The following is a 15,058-nucleotide window of genomic DNA, read 5'->3' as shown; positions in this document are numbered from 1 at the left end:
GTATTAAGCTTCATTTTAAGAATATATGAAAGTGGTGTTACAAAATTGTGATTAGTATTTTGTTGTCCGCAGTGTCACGAACATCTTCTTGGTGAACCTCTCAGTGGCGGACTTGCTGGTGACGGGGCTATGTATGCCCATCCAGCTCAGCAAGGCTATTACGCTGGTATGGTTCTACGGACAGACAGTATGCAAGATCGTCAACTACATACAGGGTTAGTAACAAGAATTATCCACATTGCTTGGTTTTAAAAAATCCACGGGAACGGTTTACTTTTATGAGATTAAAATGTACCTTTATATAAAATTAGCTGTTACCTGCGACTTCGTCCGCGTTTGTTTTTATTTTTAAAGCAGCCCATAGGCTCAGTTTATTTGAGAGACGTGTGGCATTCAATTTAGGTATAGTTCTACTGATATTTTTTCTGTGTATTTATTTATTTATTCATAATGGACAACCAACCGTAGATACATTAAAACTTGCTCTTTTTTTGGAATGAGTCACATAGTAAATGTTCAACTATATACAGGTTATCACAGCATGCATTCAAATGTAAAAAGTCATTCCTATAAATTATTTGCAGTTAATAATTAGTCTGTCAATATAAACCTTATAAACCTTTAAAATTATAAATATTCAAAGCTAAGTTACAATGAATAATTTAATTTAATTAATTATTAGGAAACAAAACAAAAATGAATTAAATCGGTTTAAAATAATTAATATTGATGTCTTAAAGATAATAAATAAAATCTAACTTAAACTTAACTAACTAAAATATAAATCAGGTCAATTAGTAGGAAAAATATCTATAACTTTTCGTCTAAATTCAACGTCACTGTTATGAAAAATGTCTAAGTCATTATGCTTAGTCACACACTTATTATAGCTATCCGAAATTCGAGGTATCCCCTATACCTACAATTTTCCTAATTTGGTTCTGTAACGCCTGTGATGAAACAAATTGCAAGGATAACGTGGTTTATTGGTACGTGGAGCTTTGATCGAAAATCCGTTAATTAGATCAGATCAGTAAGATCATAGTCAATGTCCCCCTTCTATCTTCAAGACTGCATCTTAATAAAATTAAGCCTGTCAATATACTTATTAGGGCTTTTATGGTATTGATATGAAAACTGGCGCAAGAATCTTTTCTGTATTCTCTCGATTCTTTTCGTGTGAACTTTAGTAGACAGTGACCAGACTGAGCAGCAATATTCCAATCCACAACGTACGTAGCATTCAAAGAGTCTTGTTACAGTAGAATATTGCTTAAAGCTTTTAGAAAATCTATTCACAAAACCTAATGCTCTGTTGGCCAAGCCAAGGGTTTTATCAATTTGAGGTATGAAATTTAGTTTACTATCTAAAATAACACCCAAGTCACGAATATTGTTTATATAATATGCAGATGATATTTTATTCTTTTTACGACATACACATTCACTCAATCTACACAAATCCTCCTATTGCAACTGTACATCAGATTCATACATAATAATTCGAGTTAATTTTAAATCATCAGCTCGCAGCGCTGTTGTAAAATATATCGGTAAAATTATTAATAAAGATATTGAAAAGAAGTCCTAAATTAAATCCTTGAGGAACTCCAGACTGAGCTATGAACACATTCAATTGATGTCCCTCAATAACCACCATTGTCTTTTCCTATTTTGCATGATGAGACCTACTCCTTATTAACAACGAATCAGAGATACCATGCGCAAGCTTGCTGAGTAACAATCGATAGTTAACCTTGTCAAAAGCCTTCGAGAAATCCGCCTAGATTGCATCCATTTGGTGATTAACATCATGCTTAATGATTGCTCATGAATCAATGCTGTTTTTCACTAATATATTTTTAACTTCCCGCTAAAAATCTTGTTTTCACCCCGTTTTGCAAAATTCGAGTTTCCATCAGATTTTGACTTTTGAAGGTCACAGGAAGCTTCCCTGACTATCTCCGCGAGGTTGTCACTATGTCTGTATGTATGTATGTATGTATGTATGTAGGTATGTATGTAAGTATGTATGTGTGTGTGTGTGTGTGGGTGTGTTTGGACCGATTCAGATCGATGGATTTTCAGAAATCTTCAAAAAAAACTAAAAAAAAAAATTTTTCAAATGTGCTTTTTTTGGAATAACTTTTAAACAGCTTTAAATTTAAATAGGTTGATTCTTTCGAGAGATATTGTGAACGAAAGAAAACCGAAAAAAGTGTTTTTTCGGAATAACTGCGAAATTCCTCGCTCGATCAATTGAAACTTGAAGATCCTTTGTAAAACTTGAAAAACTGGACTGAATGCTGAATGCCACGTAAAAATCGATTTTTTCATTCAAAAATTATTGCGGTATGAAAATTTGAAAAATAGTGTTTTATGCAACTTCTATCAGACTCAAAAGCGTCATAAGTGCCATTTCAAGCGGTTATGAAATTGGCGGGAAGTTGCAGGGATCAACCGTTTTCCTATCAATCGTCCGATCAATTGTTGACATATGTTGGTATACTAAAGATTCGAAAGCCTTTGCCATTGTAGATATAATAGATATAGGACGATAGTTTTTGACATCTTCCCGATTTCCAGTTATAAACAGGAACTTTTCTCGTCTCTTGCCAAACATCGGGAAACTGTCTATCTCTTAAGGGCCTATTAAAAATCATTTAAAGAGGCAAAGATATCAGCCACGCGCATTTAATTAAAAAAAAACGGGGGTATATTATCGGGACCAGCACCCTTACATTTTAGATTTTTAATTTCGTCGTAGAATTTAGGATTTTTAAGACACGTTTGAAACAAGAGATGACACATTGCATTTTTATAATTTTTACAATTATTATTAATGTTTTTACCTACACTTGGAGGAATTATCAATTATATAAATTTAAAATGCATATAAAAAATGCTACAGTCGCTTTAAGACTGATGTGAAAGGCATATACTAATTTCAAAATTTTTTTTAAGAAAATAAAATCGGTTTTATTTCTTTTTGAGAGTTTCCACAACGTGCGCTGCCTAAACGATTACAATTTTCGCAAAAAATTCGAAACAAAATTCCACGATAGCTTTTAAGATTTGCTTACTACTAGATTTCTGCCAAGCGACTAAGCGTTCCGGTACGATTTCGAGTCGAAAGCAAATTTATTAGGGGGATAGATTTCATACAACTGTAACTGGTAAGTTAAGCAGGTAGACGCAAAAAATAAAAACTTCCTCATTATTAAACCAATAAAATCATAATAAATGAAACATTTTAACAAAGATATAAGAAAAATAAAACCACCCCAACAATCGGATCGCTGAGCTCAGTGATCTCAACACAATTTGTTTTAACTGTGGGACGAGCCGTGACTCCGCTGAACAGAAACTATCATTCTTGATTTTCTTGATTTTTTTGAAGTACAGAAGGAGCGCCTCGTACCTCTGTACTTATTTTTTGCACCTCAGTTTGAGAACCGCTTTTTTTTTTACGCTGGGAAATGCGTTTAAACAGAAGGTATCTACGGAGGTGGCATAAGATGCACATATCTGCGCCTCCTGCCACCCGTTCTCCTTCTGCGGAGGGGAAGAGCATCAGCCGCCTGCTCTCTCTCCCTCTCCAAGACCTCCTTCACAGCCATAATGGCTTCGCTACGGTAGACCAGCTCTCGCTGCCGAGCATCATCAGATTGATAACACTCGACAGCGAAAGGTCGCCGTCCAGGAGTGACACCATTGCGTGTCTTTGCGGTGCCCAAGTTTGGGAACCCCTGTTATCAGCTTAGACTGCATCATCACTTACCATTAGGTAAGATTGCAGTCAAGGGCTCAGGCCAAGTTTGTAATTCTTCTAGAGTTCAGTACTAGAATGGGTTCTTAAACTTATAGTTACAACTTGGTACCTCAATCTGTCTCTGAGTAAAGGTTTCATGCAGATTATCGGAAATAAACCTTATTCTGTTACCTTAGTACTTGTACTAAGTACTTGCCCACTCACAATCGAAGAGTCGGTTTCGCATATCAAACTCTGTGTCGTCAACGTAAATTGGACCTTATGTTACTTATTTTAGATTCGCAAAGCTTATCCTTTTAATCTTTGTTACAATTTTTGGTCAAAAGCCCGAGCTAAAGAATAAATTCTATATAATAAAGAATAATTTAATAAAGAAAAAAGCTTAAATTCAATGCGTATAAGATCCATTTTACTCCGATGTTTACGTATTCCCATACTCGAAAACGATTCGTCGATTGCACGCAAGTAAATCTAGTATTAAAGCTACTATTATCTCTCCTCGGAAATCCCTTTTACCAGCAGCAAGCAAACGCTTCCTGGTCTGACAAGAAGGCCACAACGAACATAGCCGGGTGTTCTTTTTTCTAGCTTTATTCTTTTTTAGGACATATAAATAGTAGTGTAGCCAAATTTTACTTAAATAAAAAATTGTAGTTAAACGTAAAAGCGACCTTTGTAAGTCTGAACCCTAAGCTCATAGTTTTGCATATAATAATATTATATTGAATCTAAACCTTTACCTTAATGAAGATGATGGTAATAACATCCTTTTTATTTCGTTTTACTGTTTCAAGATATTAATACAACCTCATGTTTTTGGAATATTCAAATTAAAAAATTATTTATTTATTTATTTTCCGAGAAAAAGCTGGCAAGAAATTTAGCATTTGCGCTTTTCCAAAAAAATTTAGATTATACATTGTAGCATTTAATTTTTTCATCTTGTGCCGGGTCGGAGCGTTGTCATTAGTAATTTCATCAATTTTATAATAAGCCTAAATGCAGCGCAACCTAGCGGGTCTAGTTTTATTTCAAACTAAATGGACTATAAGGACCCATTTAAACACATGTATGAGTAAAAATCTAAAAACCGGGTCCAACTGTAAATCCATTCTATGCTCAAACAATACCTCGTTAGTTTGCGAATAATCTTCTTATACTTAGAACTCGGTTGCAGTCCATTTGAGATAAACACTATTGTTTATATATCTCAAAGAGTAGAATCAAAAAGAGTTTACTGCTATGCAAAAGATTAATCAAGAAAATTTCTAAAAACATTATTCAGTCCTTGCGTTGAAGGCATTTTACATGCAAGATAATTTTATGTATCTAGTATAGTTAAGCCTCAGCTCAGTTCTGTTTCTCTGAACTCCATAAAATTTAGGCAAAATTAGACTTATAATACAACCTGGAAAGGTTTTATTATAAGTCAGAGTTATAATACAACCTATTAAGTTAGAGTTATCGTTTGAAATCCTAATAAATGTCAAACCCTCTCCCAAGTGAAAAGCAACAAATAGCACTCTATAATGCTCCAAAAGATTTTTTCAAAATATCTCCAATGTACACAATTTGACCTGCTGTAGTTATATTATTAGTATAGATTAAGGTGTAAAATCATTAAAAACGTTAAAAAGGCGAACCGCCACTTTATCGCTCGGCTTATTTAGCAGCCGTAAAGTAAGCGGCCGGGTCGGGCGGCTCGCGGCATTATTCTTTCTTTTGGCAACTTATACCCGTCGTAACTTCTAAACGATAGTTCCAATTTGAATATTTAAAAAGGAGTTTGCAGGTAATCATACATGTAGTACATTATTTTTATGCATCATCAATCATTTCCGCGGCGTTCGTCAGGAAAGCTCTAAGTCGGTATGACATAAGGTTGTCTGTTTATTTCAGCCAATTTACAGAAAACCATAATAAAATATACACTGTAACCTTCCGCGAAAGTCATTCTGTTAATTTGTGAAAACTGTATGAAAAACCGTTTGATAGTTTTTCAGTCTTCCGCATCAAGACAGACATACAATGGACTGGGGGACTTTGCTTTATAATATGTTAAAAAGATAAAGATAGTATGAGATGCCCCTAATTTTTGCCCATTTCTTGTAATCGACCGTTTTTATCCACTTTTGTTTATAAAGACTAATATTTGGTCCTACAAATACCATATTATTATAAATAAGTATATTGTGAAGCTACAGTAAGTATACCTACCTTTTTTAAAATTTCAAACGGAGGGATTCGCGTGATTTAGTTTACATATTGTTAGCAAAGCTCCTTTCTGTAATATAAATACAGTGTCGATATTAGAAGCTTTGCCCCATAACAAGATCCCGTAGGACATCACCCTATGAAAGCACGCATAATAAACAAGCCTAGCTATTTTAAAGTCAGTAATCCGTCTTATCTTTCTGACTACTTTAGGAGTTTACCTGCTAGTGTATCTGTGAAAAGTAAAAGTATATGTTCTTGTACATTTAGGTATTAGAGAAGTTAACGAGTAGTTGGGTTGTAATTTTTTGGATAACTAAATGAATAAATAAATGAACTAATAAGTCTGATAAGAAGGCGGGAAGCGTCACTATGTGATCATATCAGGCATGTGGAGATCGGTAGAAGAACCAGAATTACCGACGTAGCTGAACGAATTCTGGAATAAAGCTGGCAAATAACGAGGCACAAAGCTCATAGAACTAACACATTCGAGGTCTGAAGGTGCTGAAAGGCCTTCAAACATAGCGTTGGTAGACCCCCTTTTTCGGATTGGCAAACGGCATCGCGGGTGTTGGAGGCCAGGCGCTCAAGGCTACAATAGAACTTTTTCTAGTAGTCTCATTCTAAGTGGAGACCCGTGCCCTGTAGCTAGCTGGTAATGGGTAGATAATGGGCTGAAAATGATATTGAATCAAGGGATTGGAAAAATGTAATAACGCCCAAGTGACTCAGACCCCGCTTCGCTTATTCAATAATATTATTATTGTACAGGAGTAGCCGTGGCAGCAAGCGTCTTCACCCTCACGGCGATGTCAGTGGACCGCTGGATCTCCATCTCGCCAGAGCCTCGCCTGCGGCCTCCAGGGCGGAAGCAGGCTTTGCTTATCCTCGCTGGTCTTTGGTTTGTGGCTCTGCTGATCTTTTTCCCACTCCTCCTTGTGGCCTCTGTGAGGAAAGAGTCGGTGCCTATTATCTCTAAGGCATATCGAAATATTTCGGTAAGTTGGTATTTGACTATAAAATATATTATGATGCCATTATTTAAATGGGAACCGGTTCCAAATGTTTGCATATATTTCTTTTGTATCGTTATCAAAATTCAAAGTTAATGCGAAGCCATCTCTTATAAACAGAGCAACACTTCACAGAAAATGCAAAGAACACGTCCAACAAGGTACCGCCCTGTGTCCGTCAACCTGTGGCGTAGGGTTTATGCCCTATGTGCCTGTAATTACACCGGCAACCACAAGTGTTGCTTGACGGCAAAACCAAGCATGGCTGTTTTACTTCATCGGACGATTTCTTTCACAAAAAGACTATTTATATATATTACTAAATGAATTGATAGCTCCAGCAATAATAGTATTCTTTTCCAGAATATTACTATTTCTAGATTACCAAATTTTGATTTGTTTAAAAATTTGGTGTTCACGAAGTTGGCAACATTTTTGCCTATAAACTCGAATTCAAAATTTATTTATTTCAAGTTAGTAATATAAGCAATTTGAAACGTCAAGTCTGTCTATTTGTAGTGACTCTACCACCGGTTTGGAAGGCAGATTTTACCAAGAAGAAGCAAAAAATCAGCAGTTGCTCTTTTTCAACATAAACCGTTTACATTTTATATTTTTCATTTTTACATTAATTTTCCTATCTTATGAGAGATGAAAGCGGAGCCGGATGCTTCTGAGCATCCATGTTATTAAACATCTGCAGAGCACCAATAATAAAATTCTAGCGGTTGATAAAAAAAAAAAAAATTCAAAATTCATTTATTTCAAGTAGGCCTAATACAAGCACTTTTGAAACGTCAAGTCTGTCCGTGTGTAGTGACTCTACCACCGGTTCGGAAGGCAGATTCTACCGAGAAGAAGCCGGCAAGAAACTCAGCAGTTGCTCTTTTCCAACATCAAAAATTTACATTTTATATTTTAACATTCATTTTTCTATCTTGAGAGATATGAAAGCGGAGCCGGATGCTTCCAAGCAACCTTGTCATTAAAAAATTCATCAATTGTATAGTAACCTCGCTGTAATAAGTGTGTTTTAACAAATTCTTTAAACTTATGGATTGGTAGGTCCAAAATTACCTTAGGAATCATATTATAAAAGCGTATACTCAATCCCACAAATGACCTTTCGCAGACGATATGCAGATGTCACTAATTTATGACCATTTCTTGTAAGTCGACTGTTTATATCCACTTTTTGTTTATAAAGACTAATATGTTGTCTTACAAATACTATATTGTTATAAATGTATTGTGAGGCTACCGTAAGTATACCAATTTCTTTAAATTTTTCACGGAGGGATTCACGTGATTTAAGTTTATATATTGACCGTACAGCTCTTTTCTGCAATATGAATATAGTTTCAATATCAGCAGCTTTGCCCCATAATAAGATCCCGTAAGACATCACACTATGCAAAGTACGCGAAGTAAACAAGTCTTGCTGTTTCTACGTCAGTAATCTGTCTAATTTTCCTGACGGCGTAGGCAGCCGAGCTTAGTTTACCTGCTAGTGTATCTATATGGGTACCCCACTGAAGCTTACAATCCAAGGTCATGCCCAGAAAAACTGTGGAATCTTCCATTTTTAGTGATTCTCCATTTATTATTATATTTTTATTAACTTTCTTTACATTTGGTAAAATAAATTCCACACACTTTGTTTTTTTTGCATTTAAAAGTAAATTATTGACAGTAAACCAGTGCGACACATGCGACATAGCACGGCTTACATCGTCAGAGTTGTCTCTACCTCTACATTCCACCACCACAACATACCACAACTACATTCTCGAATGTTCTGGTTTTTTTAAGACTTAAGTTGGCCATTCCGCATTTTGGGTCTGCGACGCAACGTTTTACATTATCTCGCTTCACTTGTTCACTTCATTTTGTAGAATTTATTTCGTGTATTAAATTTATAAGTCCAGATTTCGTGGTTTGCCATTTAATTTATCAAGTTAATTAGATCGATTTGTTCCTTATTATTCATCCTAAAGATCTATGCAATAAATGTTAAGGTTTTAGTGGGTTTGATTCCTGGATTTGGCAAGCGAATTTTCGAAAATCTTTGAATTCAGTTTACTTTCTGTTCAAATATAAAGGAATGTTTTCTTTGAGTAAAATTTTCTATCTACAGTATTAACAGTACAGTTCTCTCCACGAGGCATTACAAAATTCCACCTTGTATATAGATTAGATTTGATAAATTATGCACAGTCCTTCACATCCGTCCACTTTTTCTTTCCTTACATCTCGTTATCTGTTTGGGAAAAATTCTGATTGGTCAAAATCAAAGCACGAGAAGCGCGGTAATTTTTTATTATTCAATCAGATACGGGTTAGTTATGTAACTACTAAAGATTAAAATTATTGCTTATAGTGTATCTACATATAATTCATATATCAAAGTATGAATTACGTTTTAGTTCCAAATGAGTTTTTCAACAAGGTCACTTCATTCCGTGTGAGAAATAAATATTACCCGAGGGAGTACGCTGTATGTCTATTTATGTATGTTAATGTCAGGGAGCCTTTGAAAGTTGTCAAATTAAATGTTTTCAATCGCCACAGCATTGGAAAATATTTATTAAAGGTTCTATATAGTGTGCATGAGTAAAAATGTTAATTTGAATACATATGTTTATTGTTATTAGTTTATTGAATAAGACAATGCTTAAGTAAGTTACGCCTAATTAAAGATGTTACCTAGGCATACATTTAGGTACCTTTCTCTATTAGATTCTAATTAGACAACTAACCTAACCTTACTTGTCTATGATTCTTGCCACAAGGTGTTTTATAACGATATTGTATTATCATATTTTTATTTATAGTATAGATTTAAGGTTTTTAAAAAAAATCTAATTTATATTTTTTTATCTGTCAAGGTGTCAGAGTTAGAGATAGAGAGTTTGTTAAACGTTACGTATAGACAAATCGGTGTCGTGACTTTAGATGGCACTTATGTCATAAATTATAATCAAAAAATTGGTGAAACGTTTTTTTCATACGCATCACCCAAATCATTAGGCATCCGATTTAAGCGTTTCCTTGGCATAGTGAAAATGGTTTTTTTTTAAGGTTATTATTTTACAAGTATGCCCTTGAATGCCATCTCACCTTTTGACGCAGTCTAAAGTGGTAGGGGGCTAACCTGTTTGGGGTATGGCATATTAAACCCTTACCCCTAATTCGTACCTCACCATCGTACTAGAATTCTAAATCGCTCGGCATGTCTTTGTCAATGAAAATATGCATTATTAATTTATTGCAATTAAGTTTTTAATTAGGACATTATTCATTGATTTGGACAGCTTTGCACAATATGAGTGTGTCAAGAACAATCTCTGACCAATTGTACTCACATTGTTATGCAATCTTGGAACATGCGAGAATCACTTAAATGTTGTTTCCAAAACTTCATCTAACTTCAACTAGGTACATAATTATTCTGCATGATATTAATTAGCCATTCCTTTTTAGATAGAAAATAAAGAAGTGCACTTCTGTACAGAAGAATGGCCAAGCATGGAAGGTAGGAAGCAGTTTGGCACTCTCAGCTTCACTTTGGTTTACGCAATACCTGGTGAGTGTACTTCTAGAAAAAACTTTAGAAAAATCTCATCTTCTTCTTAATATAATTCTGACACTGTCTGTTTGTTGTCTGTTATTTTGTTGACCCTTGTACTCTCGTGTTAATAGGGATATGCCTAGAATTTTTGAGCGTATAGTGTTATTCATATGACCATGCAATATGGTTGCGTTTGAACGAAAATTTACAATTCCCCGATTAGAAATCTCCCAAAAAACATAAGAAAATCCACTTACTTTAGACTCGCAGACTCTTCGATTCAGTAGGATTGCAGCTCAGGGCGAGATGTGTCATGAAATAGTGATGCGTAGTATGAAGGTTGGAGGTATTCTAATTATTGAAATCATTACATGCGCGTCTGACTACCGTGTAATTACAGTTAAATCGCCATTTCTGGTCACTGGTCAAAACCATAATATCTTCCCCCCCCCCCACCCCCCCTTCCACTGTGTATATAGTGGCTCTACTTAAATACTAAGTACTAAAGAAAGTACCAGTAATTTTCTACATTATACTTGGCACCGACTTAAAAATGTTGTAGAAAATATTAATTTTTTGCTTTTTAGTTGTTTATTTTTTTGCTATTAAGAAACGTCTGTTTCTGTCTACAATTTTAATCAAATTTATTAACTGTAAATAACATAACAAAGTTTGAAATTTTTATTCCTAAAATACACATTATAATGTTAGGACTAGTGGGATTCGAACCCGTATCTCTCCGGCTAACGTGGCTAAATGCTTTGCTAATTTAACCACCGACCTTTTGCCGCCGGTGTTAATAATCTACATTTTTAACAGTCATAAAGCGACTGCTAAATTGACTAGTTTTAAAATGTTGGTATGCGTTTTAAAATATATTTAACAGTTTTAACCAAACAGTTTTCACCCAGACTCAATCACAAAACTGTCGTAGGCGTGTGATTGCTCTTTTATAAAACTTAACGAGTAGTTACTACAATTAAAAGTATTAACCAAACAGTTTTCACCCGGCTCAATCACAAAAATGACGTAGGGTGTTCGCCTTAATAATGAATGAATGAATGAATACACTTTTATTGTACACCAAAGAAAAATGTAGTTTCAGAGTTAAGTAGTTAATATTTTGTTTTTAAAACTTTGCGAGTTATTACTACTATTGATGGCATTAGCCATACAGTTTTCACCTAGGCTCAATAACATTATTGTTGTAGGCGTGTACATGCACTTTTACAATAATAAAACTTAACTAGTATTTACTACAATTAATAATATTAACCAAACAGTTTTTCTCAATTACAAAACTGTCGTAGGCTTGTGCGTGCTCTTTTATAATAATAAAACTTAACGAGTAGTAACTACAATTAATACTATTAACCAAACAGTTGTCACTCAGGCTCAGTCACAATATTGTTGTTGGCGTGTACATGACTTTTACAATAATAAAACTTAACGAGTAGTTACTACAATTAATAGTACTAACCAAACAGTTTTTACCCAGGCTCAATCACAATTCTGTCGTACGTGTTTATGGGGCGGACGCTGTGTTCGGTGCGACCACCCTTCGACATTTACGAGGGAAACATTAGCATGCAACAGGTGAGAAGTTTGTTCTAGATTGTTATATTTTTTGTCTTCTTCCAGGCTGTAGGCAAGACTTAAACGTGAAAACTACTTCATTTTAATGAGCTGCTAGTTGTATCAGTTACAGTATAAAACGATTTAATTCAATAACCTCACCCGCACTCAACACCTTAACAAGCTTTTAAGTTTCTCTATTATTTCTTTTTTCTTTGTGTATTTTGTTTGTGTCAGTTTAAGAAACGTTGAGAACTTTTATTCACTTCAAGAACGGATACAATTTAGTTGGAGCAGTTTAATGAGTATAAAAGAGCTTAGACCCACCAAGCAGCCTCTTACTTGAATAAGATTAGAGAACGGCATCAATTTGTGTTGTGACGATAAAGAGAATTTTATCATAATTTAACGCATTTTAATTTGTTCTACAAGGCTTCTTGATGTCTGATTGAACGTCGTATTCAAAGTAAATTCAAATTTCAATTTTATTTTCATTTCATTCAAAAATGTTTTATTCATGTAGACCTTATCACAGGCACTTATGAAACGTTCATAAAATAGTATTTCTTTACGCCAACCTTAATGATTATAATAATAATCCATCTGTAGCTTACGGATGTATTCAGGACTAGGATTTCGCCTTCACAGGGGTAGGGTGGTGAGTTCATATCTCACTTATATCGATTATCTCTAGCTGTACGCATCAAAACGATCAGACCTTGTGGCATTTTTAAAGATAATGCATTGACATAGGAATGGAATTTAGGTGTAGATGCGGATGAGGAAGAGTGCGGTTATGAATGTAGAGCGAGGTAGGGTTGTGAGCTCTGAGAATATATTTATATTTTTTTAGAAACAATTATCCTCAAATCACTTCGTTCTGAGGAGATCTCCTATAAATACCATGGATGTCAGAAGCACTTGGTATTGAGACAAAGCATATGAAACAGGTAGTACAGGAACGCTGCTTTAGCCGCCTGTAAAAAGTACTAAAGAGTCTTTTTTCAGGTGGTAATACCGTATATAATAAAAAAAAAAAAAAATATCAATGAATGAATGAACCAAAGAAAAAAAAGTAGTTCAAAGATATAAATACATATAAAGAGAGTACAATTTGGTGGCCTTATCGCTACATAGCGATTTCTTCCAGGCAACCAAAGACGTAAAAGGAAAAAACATAGAAAAGAGGTAGGTGGTGCAATAAATAAGATTTAAATTATACAAATATATAAATAAAAAATATATATATGTAAATATAACTATAATATATATATTATATATAAATATTTTACATATAAATACAAATAAAATATATAACATAAATACCTATATAAATATATAACATATAACATCCTCAATTTATATGAAATACATAAATAATTAAAATTACACACTTTAAATGATCCGCTTCAGCGATGTTCGGCTGAAAGAGACAAATAATGATCCTTCACTAGTTTCTTGAAGGTCCCAATCGATTGTGCCTCAAGGATATCTAACGGCAAGACGTTCCATATTTTAATAGCCTGAACCGTAAATGATCCGTTGAAGAAGGAGGATTTGTGACCAGGCACCTTCAAGATTAACTTCCTCGTAGAACGAAGTTCATCTGGGAGTCCTACAAATTGAAACCTCTCTTTCAGGTAAAGAGGAGTAGAAGGATGAATTAAAACACAGAAAATCAATATACGTACTTAATAAAAAACAATGCCAAACTACAAATATCTACTTGCCCTAAACTATAACGAAACAGAAAACCATGTAAAATCAAATAAAAATTAAATGGCAATAAAGCTAATAATTTACAAAAATAACATCTGGGCCTCTCAATCTGGTTACAGCGCCCTCACAGGGTTCCATTTCAAATGTAAACATTAGATTGACATTATTTTTTGAAAAAAGACGATCGATCAGTTCACCGTGCAATAATTGTTGACATTACTATTCCACATGACGATAATTTGGTGAAAGCTGAAAAGGAAAAAGTATATAAATACCTAATAAATAATAGGGCCATGTGAATTGTTAATAAAGTCAACCGTTATTGTTCCGATAGTGGTTTCAGTCAATGGTCGTCTCGACCAATATTTTAATAAGCTTTCGCTTGGTTGTTGGATCATGGGTCAGATACAGCAGACAGTAGTCCTTGAAACGGCGCTTATCGTTAGGAGGTTCCTCACTTTGGAGCCCTGACCCCCGGTTGCTTGCGGGGCGCAAGCGGAGAATAGGATGTTTTTTTTATAACTTTTCAATAGTGCTGTATTTAATATGAAAATAAAAACACAGTACTTACCAGAGATATAACATTGTATTGTTTTCGTAGTATTAGTTTAAAGGCTGTTTTATAACAAAAAAGAATAACAAAAGATGAACAATATTTAGTTAATTTGAAATTATTACAAGCTGGACCGACAGACGCTGTGCCTGTCATGAAAATAAACAATGTCCGGAATCTGATCAAAGTCCTGGAGAAGCTGCACTCATGGAGAACTTACTTAAGTTACTACGTGCTTATAGTTACGGCTCTGTGCAAGGATGTGTTCCTCAGTTTGGACTTTGGTACGAGGGCATGGTGTAACATCGCTATATGGAAGCGAGAATTATTGCCGTCTTATGATATTTTTAATTTGAATATATTTGTATTGTATAAATAATATGAATATACTACGACATCGCGATCTAGCCCCAAAGTAAGCGTAGCATGTGTTATGGGTACTAAGATGACTTATTTTTATGAATAATATATACATAAATACTTATAATAGACATATGTGTATCTGTCCCAGAAACAAAAAAACATTCTTGTTCATCACACCAACATTTTCCAGTTCAAAGTCAAAGTCAAAAAATTCTTTATTCAAGTAGGGCCCATAGGTGGCACTTTTGATGCGTACATTACATGAGAAGTACACG

The 15,058-nt window shown here is 34.5% G+C and overlaps 1 protein-coding gene across 1 annotated transcript in view; it reads left to right on the top strand.

Annotated features, from left to right (window-relative positions):
- Positions 1-15,058, top strand: part of LOC120625806 (neuropeptide FF receptor 2-like) — a 58,836-nt gene that overhangs the window by 29,828 nt on the left and 13,950 nt on the right. The window contains exons 2-5 of the mRNA XM_039893023.1: positions 73-215; positions 6,761-6,987; positions 10,486-10,588; positions 12,072-12,169. Coding sequence (XP_039748957.1) covers positions 73-215; positions 6,761-6,987; positions 10,486-10,588; positions 12,072-12,169 — 571 coding nt within the window. The remainder of the gene's footprint in view (positions 1-72; positions 216-6,760; positions 6,988-10,485; positions 10,589-12,071; positions 12,170-15,058) is intronic.

The sequence above is a fragment of the Pararge aegeria genome, chromosome 8 (assembly GCF_905163445.1).
Source record: "Pararge aegeria chromosome 8, ilParAegt1.1, whole genome shotgun sequence".
Taxonomy (NCBI): Eukaryota; Metazoa; Arthropoda; class Insecta; order Lepidoptera; family Nymphalidae; genus Pararge; species Pararge aegeria.
The sequence above is the reverse complement of the archived record's forward strand: the minus strand, read 5'-3'. Positions and strand labels throughout refer to the sequence as shown.